The sequence below is a fragment of the Manis pentadactyla genome, chromosome 4, assembly GCF_030020395.1.
Source record: "Manis pentadactyla isolate mManPen7 chromosome 4, mManPen7.hap1, whole genome shotgun sequence".
In the NCBI taxonomy this organism is placed as follows: domain Eukaryota; kingdom Metazoa; phylum Chordata; class Mammalia; order Pholidota; family Manidae; genus Manis; species Manis pentadactyla.
This window is the reverse complement of record NC_080022.1, coordinates 108,015,705-108,036,163: the sequence shown is the minus strand read 5'-3', so window position 1 is coordinate 108,036,163 and position 20,459 is coordinate 108,015,705. Positions and strand designations below refer to the sequence as shown.

The window sequence follows — 20,459 nt, the reverse complement described above, 5'->3', positions numbered from 1 at the left end:
ATACTCCACAGATGAGTGAAATCATTTGATACTTGTCTTTCTCCACCTGGCTTATTTCACTGAGCATAATATCCTCGAGCTCCATCCATGTTGTTGCAAATGGTAGGATTTGTTTTCTTCTTATGGCTGAGTAATATACCATTGTGTATATGCACCACATCTTCTTTATCCATTCATCTACTGATGGACACTTAGATTGCTTCCATTTCTTGGCTATTGTAAATAGTGCTGCAATAAACACAGGGCTGCATATGTCTTTTTCAAACTGGGCTGCTGCATTCTTTGGGTAAATTCTTAGGAGTGGAATTCCTGGGTCAAATGGTATTTTTATTTTTAGTGTTTTGAGGAACCTCCATACTACTTTCTACAATTGTTGAACTAATGTACATTTGCACCAGCAGTGTAGGAAGGTTTCTCTTTCTCCACATCCTCGCCAACATTTGTTGTTGTTTGTCTTTTGGATGGTGGCCATCCTGACTGGTATGAGGTGATACCTCATTGTGGTTTTAATTTGCATTTCTCTGATGATTAGCTATGTGGAGCATCTTTTCATATGCCTGTTGATCATCTGAATTTCTTCTTTAGAGAAGTGTCTGTTCAGCTCCTCTGCCCATTTTTTAATTGGCTTATTTGCTTTTTGTTTGTTGAGGTACATGAGCTCTTTATGTATTTTGGATGTCAACCCTTTATCAGATATGTCATTTATGAATATATTCTCCCATACTGTAGGATGCCTTTTTGTTCTATTGATGGTATCCTTTGCTGTACAGAAGCTTTTCAGCTTGATATAGTCCCACTTGATCATTTTTGCTTTTGTTTCCCTTGCCTGGGGAGATATGTTCATGAAGAAGTTGCTCATGTTTATGTCCAAGAGATTTTTGCGTATGTTTTTTTCTGAGAGTTTTATAGTTTTATGACTTACATTCAGGTCTTTGATCCTTTTCGAGTTTACTTTTGTATATGGGATTAGACAATGATCCAGTTTCATTTTCTTACATGTAGGTTTGCCAACACCAGCTGTTGAAGAAGCTGTCATTTCCCCATTGTATATCCATGGCTCCTTTATCATATATTAACTGACCTTATATGTTTGGGTTAATATCTGGGCTCTCTATTCTGTTCCACAGGTCTATGGGTCTATTCTGGTTTTTGTGTTTTGTTTTGTTCTGGTCACCCAAATAAAGTCTGGGCATGTTGGGCTACCTCTCTAGATATTTTAGGTGTATGTAGGCCTCCGAGGCCTCCATAGCAGGAGAGAAGAGACAGACTTGTAGGATCATGTAACAGCTCTATCTCATGTGGAAGTGACACCAATCACTATTGCTCATAATATATTGGCAAGAATTAGGAAGATGATCTCAACTTGACTGCAGAAGAGGCTGGGAAATGTGGGAGGGCACACAGATATTCACTGCACACTAAAATCTCTGCTATACCACAACCTTTTTATAAATTAGAGATGTCAGTCCTAGAGTGGACCCTTTCCTATGGCAACAGAATTTCTCTCTTCTAACCATTTGTTAAAGATGGCTCAGACAATAGTTTTGCTGTTGTTATTGACAGTCTTTTTTATTTGGCACTTTGAGTATATCATCGCATTGCTTTTTGACCTCATGTTTGTTTGTTTGCTTGTTTGTTTGTTTAATGAGAGATCAGTGGTTAACCTTATTGAGGACCCCTTGTATGTGATAAGTTGCTTCTCTGTTGGTATTTTCAAAATTCTCTTTGTTTCTGCCTTTGCCTGACAGTTTGGTTATGATGTATGGATGTGGGTCTCTTTGAGTTTATCATATTTACAATTCATTGAGTTGTTTCAACTCAAAATTTAGTTCCACTTCTTACTAATATTTTTACATACTTGTAATTTATATATTTATTGTTATATTCTCTTTGAACTATTTTATATTTTGAATTAAAATGAATAAATTAATGAAAACTTACTGAGTCTCTCTAGAGCCCCAGTTCCCTCATCTCCCAGGTGGGACAAATAATACTGGCTGCTCCATAGGGAACTGCTTCCCGGGGTTGTGTGGGAGAGTACATGTGCAGCCCTCAACAGATTCTTTCCTTTGCTCCTACCGGTCACCAGGAGGATGGCCACTGTCATGGATCAAGGATGTGCTTTGCCCTGCCTGACCTGAAAGGACTCACCACAGATAAAAGAGTATAACTTGATTGATTGCAAAGCTGTCTCTCCCTTACTGGAAAGCAGTGTTCCAAGGAGTGTCATAATTCCTCCTCTCTGCTCTCTTTCCTCCAGGCCTGCTTTGTGAAGAGAACATTGATGACTGTGCTGGGGGCCCCCACTGCCTTAATGGTGGTCAGTGTGTAGATAGGATCGGGAGCTACAGCTGTCGCTGCTTGCCTGGCTTTGCTGGAGAGCGGTGTGAGGGGGACATCAATGAGTGCCTCTCCAACCCCTGCGGCTCTGAGGGCAGCCTGGACTGCATACAGCTCACCAACGACTACCTTTGTGTCTGCCGCAGTGCCTTCACTGGTGAGAGCCTCCCCAGCTTTCCAGCCCCTCTGGATGGAGGGGGCGTTGAGTGAGGAAATTGGGCTCTGTGAGACACGGCCCAGACCCCAGGGAAGCTTTTCTTATATATGAAGAATTAGACCAGCTTAATTCAAGTGCCCGTTTTGTCCTTAGGACTGTGCTCCATGGATGTTATTATCAATCTCTACCTTTTATTTTTCCTGAGGAACACTTTCTCTTTTGTTACGTATTGATTATGTCATACCATAGCAGAAACATAAAAGAAGAAATAGGTGCTGGGAGTAGTTGAGCAAAATAAAATTTTTAAATTGTGGTAAAGTGCACATAATGTAAAGTTTAGCATCTTCACTGTTTTTAAGGACACACCATGCAGTGGCATTACACACACTCATATTGTTGTGCTGCTGTGACCACCATCCATCAACAGAGCTCTTTCCATCTAAGCAAAATAACATCTTGTCTTTGGGACCTTATGTCCAGCTCTGGTTTCATCACCCTGCCTTCCTTCCTTGACATGTAATGACTTGAGTTACTGGGTGTCAATGACTACCTTCTTTCCACGCTGGAACCCAGAGAAGCTTAGGATCTTTTAGGTCACTGAAGGGGAGTAGGCCCCAAACTGGGGTGTGTTGAACCGAACGTCAGTTGATGAGATGTGAATAGAAAGCTGCAGTGGTCCCAGGTGAGGCTGACGCAGCTAGCACATGGCCATGCTCCTATGGAGGCTTTTGTCCTCAAGGTCCTTGTTTTTTCTTAGATCATGAAGATGACCAGGTCCTACCTCAGAATAGGGCTTTATCATAAGCACCTACTACTTACTTCTAGAGAAGGGCAGGTGGTAACTTTTGAGGATTTAAATAGTTGTTTGTATCTACTTGTGGCGGTACTATCAGATACTCAGAAACCTGCCTGGCATTTCTGGAGTCATTCCCAGTCTTATACTGTAGTAGTATTCCTTGGGAGTTCAGATAAGAGGCTGCAGTAGTCTATTTAGATAATCTGGCAAGTTGAACTCTGCTACATTCTGAGCCCATCTCCAGACTTCCTTCCTTCCAATTTTAAAGATATGTTAACTTTCAGAACTTTGAATAAAGAATGGGAGGGATTTTGCAGAATGAAAGATGCCTGGATGCAATTTCAAAAGAGAAATAATCCATTATGCACATCACACCTACTGAAGCAATGCTAGCCAGAAAGATATGAACGGTCCATCTTTTTAGCCACATATTAGCCACAATGTGCTTAGGAAGCCAGAAAGGCAAAGCTGGCTCCTGTTCCTGTCATTGCCTCTGAGGCCTCCTTTATCTGCCACATGGACAAGCACTTCCAAAGAAAGGGGTAAAGAGATGAAGGAAGGAGTAGAGACCACCTGGAATCTGGGTCCCACAGCCAGGAAGTGGTGTTTGCACATTTTCCACACTTGTGGAAGTGAAAAAAATCCTGGAGTCCATTCATGGTAATTATTGTGGGGTGCTGTTGCTGAGATGAACAATGAGGGACCTTCAGTCCCTGAGCCCTGTGTCCATGTGATGGCTACTTTCAGTGGCTCCTGCTGGGATTTGAAGAGACAAACATCAGTAACTCTTGCCTCTTAATTCTGGCTAGCCAGCATGATTACTATTTTAATTTCCTTTTTAAAGCCATCTCTTCCTTTCGAAGTGACTGCAGGCTAAATGCGTCCTGTCTCCTGCTATTTGCCAAGAGGCCCCAGCTGTGCCTCCACATTTCCCCCATGATATTTCAGTTGCTTAGTTTACTATATCATGAAGTAGCAGTCTCAAAATGCCTCTGTTTTACAACTGTTTCTAGAGAAAACTCTGAGAAAATTGAGCTGTGTTTTAAAGCAATGTCAATCAGGTCACAGAAAGGCTAGAAAATGTTTGAAAAGAGACATTGCATAGATTAAAATTCTCTAAAACTGCAAATCACCATTTAGATGTATTAGCCTGTGAAGTAGATGATGTTAACAAAATGCAGTGAACAGTTTTGCTAAGTGTTTCTTTTGAATTAGGAAAGTTAAAGCACCTTCAAAGAAAGCTGTGAGGTGTTATTTGCCCCCACTTTTTTTTTTCTTGGTGGGATTAGAGTGCTTTTTCATATCCATCCTGTTTCTCGAGTCTGGGAATGTATGCCACCATTTATGTTTATTGTGTAGGCATGACAGACAGGCAGCTGGCCAGGACCAGTGATGGCTCAGCTGGGTTGTAACCCAGTGAGTCCTTCTTCATCTTCCTCTGTTCCCTAGGCTTAGAAGTGAACGTCATACCTCTTGCTCCGTCTGTAGTCCTTTGGTAGATCATATCCTAGCAGTGTTCTGCTCGGTAACTGGCTGTTACTGCTTCTGGCTTTTAAAACTCTTTTTCATTTTCTGTGTTGAGGTCGTCACTGTGAAACTTTCGTCGATGTGTGTCCCCAGATGCCTTGCCTGAATGGAGGGACTTGTGCTGTGGCCAGCAACATGCCTGATGGTTTCATTTGTCGTTGTCCCCCGGTAAGTGCCGTGTGCCTATTTAAGGAGTATGCACTCTTCCATGCAGTCTGTGACAAAGCTGAGATCAAACCTGGTTTTTCCAAGCTCTGTGGGGAACTTTCTTGGTGAGAAATCTTAATTTTAACTTCTTCAGAAGAAAGTGCTTGGGTTTTTCATTTAAAACCATTAAGATACTCCCAGAAGCAGTGAGCTCCCTAATCTGTGATGGCAAATCTTCAGAATCCCCAAGGGAAAACCACAAGAAGTGGTGGAATATTCCCTTGAAAACAGGACTAGTGAGAGTTTCTAGCTTCTGGTTTCTTTTTCTGTAAAGGGTAGTCTGTCTGCCCAGACTGGGGCGGAGTTGGTTGGAAATGTCACTTTGCCATTTTAGTTTTTAAGTTTTAGCCACTTAAGTTTTAGCCAGTTGCTGTGCAAACTTTTGCCATAGCCAGAGGCTAAAATCTCCCCAAATCAGAAATCACTATGTGTGGAAAACATCTAATAATCTTGGCCTGGGCTGAGCAGGAAGTATTAAGTATGAACTTCACTCATCTGTGGAATATAAGAACAAAGAAAAAAACTGAAGGAACAAAACAGCAGCAGACTCACAGAAACCAAGAATGGACTAACAGTTACCAAAGGGAAAGGGACTGGGGAGGATGGGTGGGAAGGGAGGGATAAGGGGAAAAAGGGGCATTACGATTAGCAGACATAAATTGGGGGTCATGGGGAGGGCTGTACAACACAGAGAAGACAAGTAGTGATTCTATGCATCTTACTACGCCGATGGACAGTAACTGTAATGGGGTATGGGGTGGGGACTTGATGATAGGGGGAGTCTAGTAACTGTAATGTTGCTCAGGTAATTGTAGATTAATGATACCAAAAAAAAGAGAAAGAACTGACATGGTAAACTTTTTTAGATACCCAAAATTCCTGAAATGATTCCCCCCCCCTGTAAAGTCATTATATAAGTGATCTAATGACTGTTAGAGGAGGTACTTACAGATAGTGTCACCTGACTCTTATCCCACCATGACCTGTAGACTTAATTTCTAGAGGTGAGCTCTTACAGTGAGAGAATTCTGCATTCATGCCATGGAACCTTCAGCCCTGATCTGTAGGTTGACTTGAAGTGGTCTTTTCCTAGAACTTGGCCAGGAGACTACATGGAGGGATCTTAGCCAAGAGTCTAGGCCTTATTTCCCTAGAGGTGCGGCAGAGAAGGGGTGGGAGGGAAAATGGGGCACATGCTTGAGAGTCAGCCTGCTGTCCTTATTTGTTCACTGCTTTCCACAGGGATTCTCGGGGGCAAGGTGCCAGAGCAGCTGTGGACAAGTGAAGTGTAGGAGAGGGGAGCAATGTGTGCACACAGTCTCAGGACCTCGCTGCTTCTGCCCCAACCCTCAGGACTGCGCATCAGGCTGTGCCAGCAGCCCCTGCCAGCATGGGGGTAGCTGCTACCCTCAGCGCCAGCCTCCTTATTACTCTTGCCAGTGTTCTCCACCGTTCCGGGGCAGCCACTGTGAACTTTACTCAGCCCCCACTAGCACCCCTCCTGCTACCTGTCTGAGCCAGTATTGCTCTGACAAAGCTCGAGATGGCGTCTGCGATGAGGCCTGCAACAGCCACGCCTGCCAATGGGATGGAGGTGACTGTTCCCTCACCATGGAGAACCCCTGGGCCAACTGTTCCTCCCCACTTCCCTGCTGGGATTACATCAACAACCAATGTGATGAGCTGTGCAACACAGCTGAGTGCCTGTTTGACAACTTCGAATGCCAGGGGAACAGCAAGACGTGCAAGTAAGGGTCCAGGGTCCCCAGAAGCTGAGGGAGACTGTCACTAACACACCTCGGTTTCTTGTTCTCGCTCCTAATCACTCCAGTGCTTCAGCCCAAGCTGCCTCTGCTTTTCAGACTGGTGCCCTGAGTCCCTCTTCCTCCGGTGTCAGCCTTGTCCTGTCACATGCTATCCTGTGGTCTCCTTTGCTGACAATGGTCCAGGAATGCTCATTGCACAGCCACCCTCTCTGTGCCTCTCTCTGCCTTCTCATCTGCTGCTCTCGTGACCTCCTAGGGGAAATAATTTTCGGAAGTGTGTTACCCACTCTCAGGCAGCCTCTTACACAACCTGCCTGCAGGATGGATGGAAAGGTCTGTACCTCTGTCTTCACCCCATTCCTTTCCCTAAGACTGGGCTTCCCCATCTAAATGTATCAAGAGGCATTAACTAGAGTAGGCCCCTTAAGCCTCCTGGGCTTTATTGTTGCAGTTAGAGGGTGTTTTATGGTTTACACAGGAACTTCCCTTGTAGCCACCCCATTTAATTTACTCCAATTAATTATCAGCAACCTTGTGAGGCACAGGCATTGTTAATGGTGTTTTGCAGATGAGGGAACTGAGGCCCAGGAGGTTAAAGCACTTAACAACTGTTCCTGACCCTAAATCTCTTCACTGAGCTAGCCTGGCAAGTCATACCAAATGGTGTGACCCACAGTGGGTACGAGTGGGAGAAGAGAGGGGAGATGAAATGGCTTGAGCATTATTTAGGTTTGGAACTCCAGTGACCTTTTCCCAATTTGAAAGAGGCTGTCCAAGTTAGATCTGGTGTCTTGTATGGAACACAGCCTTCCCTGCCTACTTCCACAGTTGGAATTCAGTCTTGACTGGGAAAGAAATGGGCTATGTGGACATGGTCCTCTGTAGAAGAACTCTTGGTATTCAGGGCTACATGTCTGGCTTTAGAGGGCACCTCTAGAGGCACCATTCACTCCCGCTGTTGGTACCTCCCCAGGGCAGTGGAGAGCAGAACAGAGGAAGCATGAACTAGGCTGGTTTTGTTACAGGTGTGCAGCTTTGTTTCCAAGTCTGACTTAGCGAGGTTACGGCTGCAGGGGGCCTGTAAGCCCACGCAGCACAGGGAGCACAGTGCTGGTTGTCACTCGAGGAGCCCTCCCTGGGGTGGAGTGGCATAGACTACATGTACTCTAGGATATCGGGATAGGAGAGTCAAGGAGGCGTCAAAGGACATCTGGGGCCTGACTTGGGCCACAGAAGGTGGGTGGAGAGCCCACAGTCTTTCCAATTGGAGACCCAAGCAGAACTGCGCTGGAGCCCCTTTCTTACTCTCTCCCCACTCTGCCTCCCCTGCGCAGGTATGACAAGTACTGCGCAGACCATTACAACGACAACCACTGTGACCAGGGGTGCAACAGCGAGGAGTGTGGCTGGGATGGGCTGGACTGTGCAGCTGACCAGCCAGAGAACCTGGCAGAGGGCACCCTGGTTATCGTGGTGCTCATGCCACCTGAACAGCTGCTCCAGGACGCCCGCAGCTTCTTGCGGGCACTGGGCACCCTGCTGCACACCAACCTACGCATTAAGCGGGACTCCCAGGGCCGCCTCATGGTCTACCCCTACTATGGCGAGAGGTCTGCTGCCATGAAGGAGCAGAGGATGGCACGCAGGTCCCTCCCTGGCGATCAAGAACAGGAGGTGGCTGGGTAGGTTTTTGGGTTCTGAACTTCCTAAAGCTCAGTTTTATAGAGCTGAGCACTTTGATATGCAGAAGTCATAACTGAACCTATAATAATTGCAAAGTGCAGACAAATATAAGAGCCCACCAAGTACAACAGTCCCATTATCCCAGTACTCGAGTTTAAGGGGAAAGGTTTGCCTAGATCTTGGATACTGAAGGTGGGCTGGAGCAAGCAGGTGGAAGGATGTAGGAAGGCCTTCTCACATGCTAGAAACTCTAACCTTTTGCCAGGGTTGCCTCACCCCTTTAGCAGTGGCTCCTTTTTTGTGTCAATCATTGCCTTATTTTCAAGGCCATTTATAATGTAAGTCTTTTTGACAAGGGTAATACTCTACAATTGTTTTTTCATTCATACCCTCTATTTGTTTATCCCACAACTTTCAGCTCCATATCTAGCTGAGTTACAGATGCAGAGACAAAGGAGAATAAGAATAACAAATATGGAAGGGTATAATTCTAGAGTGCTAATACATACCACTGAGTCTGTAGGAAGGGGTGGAAGGAGACCAAGACAGGGGGGCGTGAAGACCAGCTTTCCCTTGTTTTCTCACTTGGTCTTGCATTGCCTGTGTCAGAAGCCAGATCAAGGAAGGGGAGACACTCTGTAAGTAGGAGTCAGTGTTTGGGGTCTAGAGAGACAGTATTTCTGAGGTCTTCCTGGAGGCAGCATCGCAGAGGCGGGGAGGATGGTGAGGAAGGAAGGCTCCTGCTTGGCAGGTGCCTCATTTTCTAACTCAGCTTGCTTGACTGGCAGCCTTCTTGTTTTACTCACCATTTCCCTTTTCTCTCTTCTCCCATGCCACCCCACAGTACTAAGGTATTTCTGGAAATCGACAACCGCCAGTGTGTTCAAGATTCAGACCAGTGCTTCAAAAACACGGATGCAGCCGCAGCTCTTCTGGCCTCCCACGCCATCCAGGGGACGCTGTCATACCCTCTGGTGTCTGTTGTCAGTAAGTAGCGCTGGTATGGGGGGCACCACCTGGGGGCAGAGAGTAAAGGGCACACTTCTCAGTGTGCAGTTCTCTATTTTTCAGGGCTGCTGAGGTCAGCACTGCTCTATCAATGAATTTGATGCTAATATTGAGAGGTTGATGTTTTTATTCGGTGCATTCTGTCTCTGCACTTTCAGGCGAATCCCTGACCCCCAAACGCACTCAGCTTCTCTACCTTCTTGCTGTTGCTGTTGTCATTATACTGTTTATTATCCTGCTGGGAGTCATCATGGCGAAACGAAAGCGTAAGCATGGCTCTCTCTGGCTGCCGGAAGGTTTTACTCTTCGCCGAGACTCCAGCAATCACAAGCGACGTGAACCGGTGGGACAGGATGCCGTGGGGCTAAAGTAAGAGGCTTGGCCAACAAGCTGCTCTTCATGGTAGTAATAAGCAGGAGTAAATCAGAAAGCAGAGCTCTTGTCCTGCCACATTGTCCCATTAGAGCATGATGCTCACTCAGTGCCTTCGGAGAGACTGTTAAATAACTCAGAGTCTGGATGCCTCTATTCTGCACGTATTGTTGCAGTGGTGCTCAGCTTCTGTGTCAAGGCACACTTGTATTGTTAAGTTCTTGATCAACAGAGAAAGGATGTTTACTCAAGCAGTAAGATGTAAAGATTGTCCATCCTTTCTGGGCCAAGGCCCCAAAAATATGAGTATAGTCATGAGAGTGTGTCATGGTGGAAGAAGTATTGAAAACCATTATATTAGTCTTGTGACTAACCTTTGCTCTTGTTTTTCTGCTTCATAATCCTGTCATATCAGAAATCTCTCAGTGCAAGTCTCAGAGGCTAACCTAATTGGTTCTGGAACAAATGAACATTGGGTTGATGATGAAGGGCCCCAGGCAAAGAAAGCCAAGGTAAGCTGCCATGGGAGGACCCCCACTGTCAGATTTATCTGGTCACATTTCAGATTTCTGTCCTTTGGTGTCTAGAGTATCCTGAATGGAAGGAAAGGGTGCTAGTCTTCGTCTGTTGCCCAGGCAGCGGCTCTCCAAGGTCGTTATGAAAGGTTAAGTCATTGATTGACCTTAGGTTACTTACATATATTTTTCAATGAGAGCTCTTTAAAAATAATAAAATAATAAAACAAACGTATTTCCTTCCTCCAGTGTCATGCTAATGATAGTCCAGTGAGGACTGATATATATAGATAGCAATTTCCTTCATGGCTAGAGCCCCCACTTCTCTCTGGGTGCTCCTTGCCTTCTGGAAGGGAAGGTGAAATCAAGCAGGTAAGAAAGCCAGTGACCACTGAATTTGGAAGCTTTGCATCTTCAACCCAGGAAACTAAAATCACATAGAGTGACAGGTAGACTGGGCTGACGCTTCTGTGAAGGAGACCACCCATCCATAGCTGTTCATGGCTGGGATATGCACGGATCCCATGGGTATCCAAGATTAGCTCAAAGAAACAAATGCTTGAGGAATACAGGCATGAATAATATAGCATGATGGCTGAGAGCATGGCATTAGTTACAATCAGAACTAGATTCAAGTCCAAAACTCTGCCACTTAGTAGCTGGCAAATTTACTTAACTTCTTTGCACTTAATTATCCTTATCTATACAATAAGGATAATATAATTCTTCCTCTGCGAGAATTAAATTCAATAATATATATAAAATGCCTTATTATCACTAAATATTCAATCAAGGATATCTGTTTTTTAAATTACAATAATAATTTTTGTTCAACAAATATTTCCTGAATGTTGCTATGTATTAGGTACTGTGTTAAGTACAGGAAGGCATCTTGAACAAGGCTTGTTGCCTCTCCTCAAGAACCCTACCGCCTAGTGGTAGAGCATGCTGAAGTGCCATGTAAGCATTTAATGCAGAGTAGGTTAAGTAGAGGTAAGTGGAGTGTACTTTTTAAGTGCAACAAGAGAAATTAAAGTCCAATTTCTGTTTGAAGGATAGGCAGAAGGTAGTCAAAGAATTGGGAGAGGCCTTGGCATGCAGAGGAGCAAACAAAAGCCCAGAAGCAAGAAATGGTGCTTTAGGGAATCTAGAGATAGCATATTAGGTAGGTCATGTCGGCGGCATATTAAGGCTGAAGCTTAGAGGCTGGGAAGGGAAGGCTGGGAGAATTGTGCAGATGATGCAGGAGAGGTAAACAGGAGCCACATCATGATAGCAGTGGGAAACTGGTGTGGGTGATCATCTGGATGGTTCGACTAGGAGGAGAGAAAACATTGGGTGAGAGATTAGGAGACATGCTGGGAGACTCTGGACTAGCTCCTGTCCACAGTCCCTGGCAGTGGGCCAGACTGAGGTGGGGAGTTGTCTTCTCCTTTCAGGCTGAAGACAAGGCTTTACTCTCAGAAGAGGATGACCCCATCGATCGACGTCCATGGACACAGCAGCACCTGGAAGCTGCGGATATCCGTAGGACACCATCACTGGCTCTCACTCCTCCGCAGGCAGAGCAGGAGGTGGATGTGCTGGACGTGAACGTCCGTGGCCCAGGTCAGCACCTGCAAGCCTCCCCTTAGCACCAGGCCATGCCTTCCCTTGACTCTGCATTGTCATCCCTATGTTTGCGCAGCTTGGCAATAGGCCCCCTGCCAAGTTCAGACTCTAAATCGGCTTGAGGGAAGGAATGCTTATGGAGTACAGGCATGCAGAAATTATGAATTTACATGAGAAGAAAAGGAAGGATTTCACATTGCTTCATATACAGCATGCCTGAGAACAAATAGGCTGATTTTATGGGTTAGATTTTAGTAGGATAGAAAATAATATCCCAAAGCAGAGGGATAGATAATTAATTTAGTTGATACTTTACTGCATTCAGTTCTATTAATATTGGGTATTCTTAAATGTCCAACTTAAAATAACATAGCACATAGAAACTTGAACAGAAAAGCTTGCTTTAACTTAAAGAGGAACACGCACATTAAAAAAACTCTTACTTTCTCATTACTCTTTACAAAAAGGACATTATCAGAGGAAAAGTAGGTAAATGTAAATGTAAATCTAATTGCCAATTACAACAGTAAGCACAGAGATTTTTTTCCCCATAAGAGTTAACTTCACTTAAATTGAACTGTTTCAACAATAGGGCTGATGGAACATTATTAATGCCCTCCTCCTTGAATACTTCTTGGGATTTTTCTTTCCTCTAGATGGGTGCACTCCACTGATGCTGGCTTCTCTCCGAGGAGGCAGCTCAGATATGAGTGATGACGAAGAAGATACAGAGGACTCTTCTGCCAACATCATCACAGACTTGGTCTACCAGGGTGCCAGTCTCCAGGCCCAGACAGACCGGACTGGTGAGATGGCCCTGCACCTTGCAGCCCGCTACTCGAGGGCTGATGCTGCCAAGCGTCTCCTGGATGCAGGTGCTGATGCCAATGCCCAGGACAACATGGGCCGCTGCCCTCTCCATGCTGCAGTGGCAGCTGACGCCCAGGGTGTCTTTCAGGTAAAGAACATTTATCTTTGTTAAGGCACTTAATATCTCATTACATTCATTCAATAATTCTTTGAGAGAGTAGACAGATGGTGTAGAGTCATACTTGCTAGACGGGAAACAGGAAAAGGGAGGCAGACAAACTGACCTAACTATGTACAACCAGTCAGTGGCAGAGCCAATAGCAGATAACACCAGTCTCCAGATCCTGAATCACTGTTCCTTCTGATAGGCCAAAACGCCTCCCAGTGTAACAGGAGTGATACCTATTATGAAGCCTTTGACTAGTATTAGCTTCTTGCTCCAGATTTATCTGACCATGTGGGATTCTAGCTGCTCCTTGGTAGTTTTCTTGGCGTGAGTTGACAGTGTACTCCTTGACACCCTTTTATTTTACCTGTGTGAGGAAATTGGAAGCATTCTGAATCATGTTAAACTGTATACCATAAATGAGGTTGTGATGTTTTCCTACATCCCTCTTCTTTCTTTAGAAAGGAAAAGTATGTCACTTTACATGAGCTGTTGTCTTTGAGTACCCATTTGTTGTACATCCATTCAACAGATATTTATTGATTGACCATGGTTGAGTCCTGGGCACAAAGATAACAAGACATTCCCTGCCTCCTAGGAACTTCCAGTAGAGCCTCAGCTTTGATGTTCTTATTTCTTCCCTTCACTTCATTATCTTCTTTTATCTTCATTATCTTTTTCTATACTTTCTCCTCTTTTAGATTCTGATCCGCAACCGAGTAACTGATCTAGATGCCAGAATGAATGACGGCACTACGCCCCTGATCCTGGCTGCCCGCCTGGCTGTAGAAGGGATGGTGGCAGAACTGATCAACTGCCAAGCAGATGTGAATGCAGTGGATGACCATGGTAGGGACGCAAGGCAGGGTCCAGATTCTGGCCTGCAAAGCATGTCTCTAAGGGGGAGAATTGTGACATGACCCTTGGAGAATTGCCTCAGATCTGAACCCACTGAAGATTCTTTCATTCACTCATTCTTCCTTTAACATACTGAGTTGAGAGAACTGAGCCATTGGGAAACCGTGGATGAGGATGGGAAGGGATTTTTAATGAGAGTTCTTAGAACTCAAAGCAGGTCTGTGAAGGGCTTGCCTGTGTGGGTACCCAGGCATACTCCTCTGGGTCTGAGGACTTCTGAGAGCTGACTTCACTAGGAGATCATGAGATATCCTGAATAAACGTTCAGGCGTGTGATATATAAGTAGGTTATTGTCCTCTCTGTGGACAGGGTAGAGTCTGCCATATGGAGGATGTGGGTACCATAGAAAAATGACCCTTTATGTGGAGGTCTTCTGAAGGCTAGGCGGCCTGTACTGGAGTATTTCTAGAACAGAGGAAAAGGAAGATAATACTTACATTTCTCCTGTGGGCTCCCACAGAGAACTGGCTTCCTGCTGCTCTCTGGGAAGTTCAAGGTTTCCTTGTACAAGTCATGAAGCTTCCTTATAGTAGGAGAAGAACATGTCCTTCTGCTGTCTGATTATAAAAATGCTTTTCCCTGCAGGAAAATCTGCTCTTCATTGGGCAGCTGCTGTCAATAATGTGGAGGCAACCCTTTTGCTGTTGAAAAATGGGGCCAACCGAGACATGCAGGACAACAAGGTACAAGCCGGGCTCTGAGCTGAGGGGGCAGGCATAGCTGCACCGTGGGGTCTGAGGCCTTCCCTTTCCTCCCGTAGCTCCTCTTGGAATAGGTTTAGACAAATATGGAAGTGGCCTTGAGGGGAACTCGGTCCAGAAAGCTGGAGGGAAGGGTCTTGGGTCTCTTCAGGCCAGAGTGAGGATCGAGCCCTCTGCCCGCTCAGCTCTCAGTCTGAAGCAGGCTGTCCTGTGAAGGGCTGTGGTGTCTCCTTCTCTGCTCTTCACTTCCTTGACACCTCCCTTTCCCCTGTTCCCTGCTCTGTTCATGCTCACTTCCTTTTCTATTATTTTCATTGTTTTTCCTGCTGCTCTTATTTCTATTCTTGGACACCATGATGTTTTCCTGTTTGCTTTTCTTTCTCTAAATTTCATGCCATGCTTCCCTCTCTGGTTCATCCTATCTTCTCTCACATATTTCCTCTTTTCCTTTAGTTTAGTTCTTACTTGTGCCTGTTGTTTCTTCTTTCTTTTACTTGCCCTTATCTTACCAAGTTCTTACTTACCTCAGGTTCTTCTCCTCCTGCCTTTCTAATTTCTAACTCTTTTTCCTCTTAGAATCCTATTTTGATAAACTTGGTGCCCTGTTAAGTAAATCTCTGGCTCAGGAGCATGCTTTATTTCACATATTCCCAACTTAGGAGATACCTCCCCCAGTGGGGTGAAATTAGCTCTTAAGGGAATAAAACAGTCTTACTCTTTTTATGTATAAAGCACGGATATCCATTCAGTACACAGATAAACAGTTTATATGTGGTATTAAATTTTTATGTTAGGGAATGGTTCAGAAAAAAAATGTCTGAAAGGAGATGATAATAACAAAAAGATTGAGAAACACTGCTGTGTTCTCAAGAATGCTCTGTGTGGGTCTTTTCTATAGGAAGAGACACCTCTGTTTCTTGCTGCCCGGGAGGGGAGCTATGAAGCAGCCAAGATCCTGTTGGAGCATTTTGCCAATCGAGACATCACAGACCACATGGATCGTCTCCCCAGGGACGTGGCTCGGGACCGCATGCACCATGACATTGTGCGCCTCCTGGACGAGTACAACGTGGCACCGAGCCCTCCAGGCACCGTGCTGACTTCTGCCCTCTCACCTGTCATCTGCGGGCCCAACAGACCTTTCCTCAGTCTGAAGCACACCCCAATGGGCAAGAAGCCTAGACGGCCCAATGCCAAGAGTGCCATGCCCACTAGCCTCCCTAACCTGGCCAAGGAGGCCAAGGAGGCCAAGGGTAGTAGGAGGAAGAAGTCTCTGAGTGACAAGGGCCAGCTGTCTGAGAGCTCAGTGACTCTGTCCCCTGTCGACTCCCTGGAGTCTCCTCACACATACGTTTCTGACACCACATCCTCTCCACTGATCACATCACCTGGAATCTTACAGGCCTCCCCCAACCCTATGCTGGCCACTGCTGTCCCCGCTGCCCCGGTCCATGCACAGCATGCCCTCTCCTTCTCCAGCCTTCATGAGATGCAGCCTTTGGCTCCCGGGGCCAGCACCGTGCTGCCCTCTGTGAGCCAGCTGCTGTCCCACCGCCACATTGTTCCCCCAGGCAGCGGCAGCACCGGGAGCTTGGGGCGGCTCCATCCCGTTCCTGTCCCAGCGGATTGGATGAGCCGCATGGAGATGAATGAGACCCAGTACAATGAGATGTTTGGTGTGGTCCTGGCTCCAGCCGAGGGCACCCACCCTGGTGCAGCTCCCCAGAGCAGGCCACCCGAAGGGAAGCATCTAGCCGCCCCTCGGGAGCCCTTGCCCCCCATCGTGACCTTCCAGCTGATCCCCAAGGGCAGCATTGCCCAACCAGCTGGGGCTTCCCAGCCTCAGTCCAACTGCCCTCCCACTGTTGCAGGCCCTCTGCCCACCATGTACCAGATTCCAGAAATGGCTCGTGTGCCCAGTATGGCTTTCCCCACTGCCATGATGCCCCAGCAGGACGGGCAGGTCGCTCAGACCATTCTCCCAGCCTATCACCCTTTCCCAGCCTCTGTGGGCAAGTATCCCACGCCCCCTTCCCAGCACAGTTATGCCTCCTCAAATGCTGCCGAGCGAACGCCCGGTCACAGTGGCCACCTGCAGGGCGAGCATCCCTACCTAACTCCGTCCCCAGAGTCTCCTGACCAGTGGTCGAGCTCATCGCCCCACTCCGCTTCTGACTGGTCAGATGTGACCACCAGCCCTACCCCTGGGGCAGCTGGAGGAGGCCAGCGGGGACCCGGAGCACACATGTCTGAGCCACCACGCAGCAACATGCAGGTTTACGCATGAGGAAGTCTGCCTCCCGCGTGGGGTCAGAGCTGCCTGCTGTACTTGCTGCTGAGGAGCAAATGAAGGTCATCGGGAGAGAAATGAAGAAATCTCTGCAACCAGCTCTGGAGGCAGGAGGCAGGGGGTTCTCTTACCTTTTAGATAATGCAAAGGAAGCAATTTTTTCAGCTTCCCTGGGTATGTGCAAGGGTTTTTTCGAAGAGGGACATGGCTCCTTCTAATCTCTTGCCCATCAAGCCAAGTTCATCGAAATGCAAGACAAATACAAGACTCGGAACCGCATTTACTCTCCTCTGTGTGGAGGTGAGGACAGATACCTGGTGTAGCCACGGTGGTCTTGGAGCTCAGGCCGCGCTTTAAGCCCTGAGGGCTTCCGCCTCACCCATGAGAAGATTCTGCAGTAGCGTCCTTTTGGGAGTTGTGCCCTGGAATTCTGCCTGAGTTGACTCACCTGTCTCATCTTCTCATCCTTGGAAATACTTTTGACTTCATTTGGTGCTTTAATTTTTGCACCTCCCTGTGTGGTCATGGACCCACCATGTCACAGGGCAGGACTTCTGTGCCGTCAATCATTCCTGCTGTGGAAAGCAACTCCAGCTGCCTTTTTCCCTCCTGTCTCCCCAGGGTCCCTAGGAGTCTCACAGAGTTTTCTTAGGTTATGGTTCTCAGCACAAATCTTTCAAGTGCATTTCTTTAGAAAATAGACACATTGCCTACATGACAGTCATTCTCAGAAGAGGAAGGGGAGCAAAATATTTTTCTGGAGCCCACTTTGGGGAACAAGAGACTCCTTCAAGAGACTGCACCTTAATTCTCTTGCCTGCACACAGGCTTCATATAAACCTTATCAGGAAGAAGGATAAATATCAAAGCGGTGGTTATTCCATTTGTGGGCTTACTCAGTGTGAGGTTTATCTTTGGCAGCATAAGCACCATGCCCTCCCTTAAAAAGAAAGAAAACTGAACAGACGAAGGTTCAGGTTGCTGGGGGAATGGCCGAGAGATGGGCCAGTGTGAGAAGCGGCTGTGCCCTGGTTAGCCCCTCCCCTTTCTGCCGGTGTGAGACACGTGCGATCCTGGGACTCAGAGCCCTCGGCCTGCCGCTCTCACCCCCAGCAGAGGAAGCCAGTCTTAGCTGTTAAGTTCTTCCTTCCACATATCGCCACAGGAGAAAACGTCTCAAAGGATATTCCCTCTGTTTAGAACTGAACTTTCCTCAGCTCGAGGGACCTCGTGACATTTGTCTTTCTTGGGTCCGGAGGTCAGTCTCTACCTCTGATTCTCTTTCTGATCACAAGCCAGTGCACCAGTCTTCCCTCCATCCTGCATGGTCTGAGTTACTGGTGCACCCAGTAGGTCCTCACTGAACACATGGACTGTCTGTGTTCAAATGCAGGAATTAGAAAGTGGGCCTAGTTTTCTAGGGTCCACTCCAGCCCTCTTAGAAGGTTGGAAAGGGAGGAATTATGAGTCAGCCGTTGCTATTTTTTGCCACCATTTTCTCCTTTGAAGCATTCATGACATTCCCTTTTAGGCAATTAATGTAGAAACTGAGTGGGGATGTTTTTTTTTCCTGGAGTCACTTCCTAGGTGATAATGGACAATCACAGACTCACTGTCTTTGTCATCCTCATGTTCAGATTGTGCTTGTGTCTTACCTGAGTTTGCTGTCTTGATTTGTGGTCTTGTCAAGGGCACAAGCTTTCTAGTCAACACTAGAAATAGGAAAAAGATACGTTTCTTCCTCTTCTCCCAGAGTCAGCAAACAATTGGTCCTGTGGCCACGCTGTCACTTCTGCCCAATGCTGGGGTGTCAGAGGCACCTGGAACATGTTTGCTCTGCCAGGGCATTGTTCAGATGTTAATAGGCCCACCGCCTACCCTGCTCGGGTCGGATTAATAGTCCTCACTCCTGCCATGGCTGGGAGCGCGTGTCCTGGCTTCACACCTCCCTGATTTGTATCTGCAGTCCCATTAGGAAAACTTGTGTGCCTGTTAGTGAGGCGGTCTGCAAATGGCTTTTCAGTCCTGCCCAAGTTCATTGAGCCAACAAAAATAATCAGTTGTGCTCTGATATAAGCGGATTGTTCATTCTGTGTTCCCTCACATGGCAACTCTGTCAGCCCTTTTCATAGCATGTAGCGTTTTATCTTTCTAAATGGAGACTCTTAACCCCTGGCCCCACCTGTTAATTCACACATGGGGAGAACCTATCCACAGTGCCCAGTGTGGCCCCCGCAACATCTGCCCCTCACTGTCATTCTGTCCCAGCCCCACTTCCCCAAAGCTTGGGATCCAGCAGCCTGGGATTACGGCCTCCTCCCGCCCCAAGCACAGTGCAAGCCTGACCTGCTTGTCTCTCCTTGGGGTCCTTTGGGTTCAAGGAAGGGAATATGAAAGCTGCCATTACAGACAACAAGCTTCAACGAGGAGGAGGAAGACACTCCCTTGCGAGCATTTATCAATCTCTCAGATTTTAAGAACCCTTGAGTTGTATAGTATCTAAAAAAAAGAGACGGTGAGACAGAGAATCACTTTCTCATCTGGGTTCTGAACTGGAGACTGTGCTCCTATGGGACGCATCTTTCATGTCATGTATAGGCCCTCACCCCCATTTTTGGTTTACTTCACTTTTATAAATTTTTCCTTTGACTCCTCTTCTGTCCGCCTTTGGGATTCATTTTTAAAATTTGTTTCTTCTGTGTTGTGTTAAGCATTGTTTTCTGACTTATGTGACAGTGAGGCAGGGAGAGATGTGAAGGAGAGACTGAGAACTAAAGATTTTAATGTAAGCAATCAGCTGTGATGCTTAAGGCCATATATCATCTTATTATTAAATTTGTGAGTTCATAACTCTTGTGCAGAAAACCAAAGGTGTACTGTATTTTGGCAGGTGGTTTGGGGCTTTGGCCTTAAGCAGTTCACTGACTGTAGGTGCCTGTGCGGGAGGACGCATTCACCTGCCCCGAGGCCCCCTGGTGACTGTGTGCTACTTGGCTCCTTCCTTGTGTACATTTCTCTTAAAAGTGATACTATATCTGTTTGTATGAGAGACCCAATAACCAATAAAATGACCGCATATTCCTAACTATACATAGTAAGGAAAATGCACACTTTGTTTTTACTTTTTGAAGTTTCCTTCTTAAAGTAGGTAAGATGAAATTTATACGAAAGCATTTTTATCACAAAATAAAAAAAGATTACATGTCAAGCTCAATGGCATAGCAGTTTTTATTTTCCATTCCTATATCCCTGGTCTTGCAATGATTTATCTCACAATGTCATTATTTGCTGAGAGAGAAATCATTTGCTTTTCATTCTGAATACCACAAAGCCTAGGCATTTCTTCCCTTTCTCCAGGCAAATCACAAATAAGTGCTGCTGAGGAGAAAGCGTCTGTCCAATAGGAAGCATCACAAAATGGAGTCACATTTCTGTGCACTACCTGGGGATATAGGACATACTCAGGACAAAGCACCTTCAAATGGAAGTGGAAGGTGTTGGTAAGCCAGAATTGAGAATTGGGGTTTAACTAATATTGCCAGTGGTGCTATACCCTAAACTACCAGTTTGCAGTATTATAACTCAAATTAA

The 20,459-nt window shown here is 46.2% G+C and overlaps 1 protein-coding gene across 1 annotated transcript in view; it reads left to right on the top strand.

Annotated features, from left to right (window-relative positions):
- Positions 1–20,076, top strand: part of NOTCH2 (notch receptor 2) — a 164,887-nt gene extending 144,811 nt beyond the window's left edge. Inside the window, exons 23-34 of the mRNA XM_036924423.2 lie at positions 2,261–2,497; positions 4,876–4,988; positions 6,270–6,775; positions 8,128–8,475; positions 9,321–9,463; positions 9,643–9,853; positions 10,272–10,368; positions 11,811–11,979; positions 12,639–12,940; positions 13,660–13,807; positions 14,463–14,560; positions 15,477–20,076. Coding sequence (XP_036780318.2) covers positions 2,261–2,497; positions 4,876–4,988; positions 6,270–6,775; positions 8,128–8,475; positions 9,321–9,463; positions 9,643–9,853; positions 10,272–10,368; positions 11,811–11,979; positions 12,639–12,940; positions 13,660–13,807; positions 14,463–14,560; positions 15,477–16,865 — 3,761 coding nt within the window. The 3' untranslated portion in view covers positions 16,866–20,076. The remainder of the gene's footprint in view (positions 1–2,260; positions 2,498–4,875; positions 4,989–6,269; positions 6,776–8,127; positions 8,476–9,320; positions 9,464–9,642; positions 9,854–10,271; positions 10,369–11,810; positions 11,980–12,638; positions 12,941–13,659; positions 13,808–14,462; positions 14,561–15,476) is intronic.
- Positions 20,077–20,459: the final 383 nt, after the last annotated feature.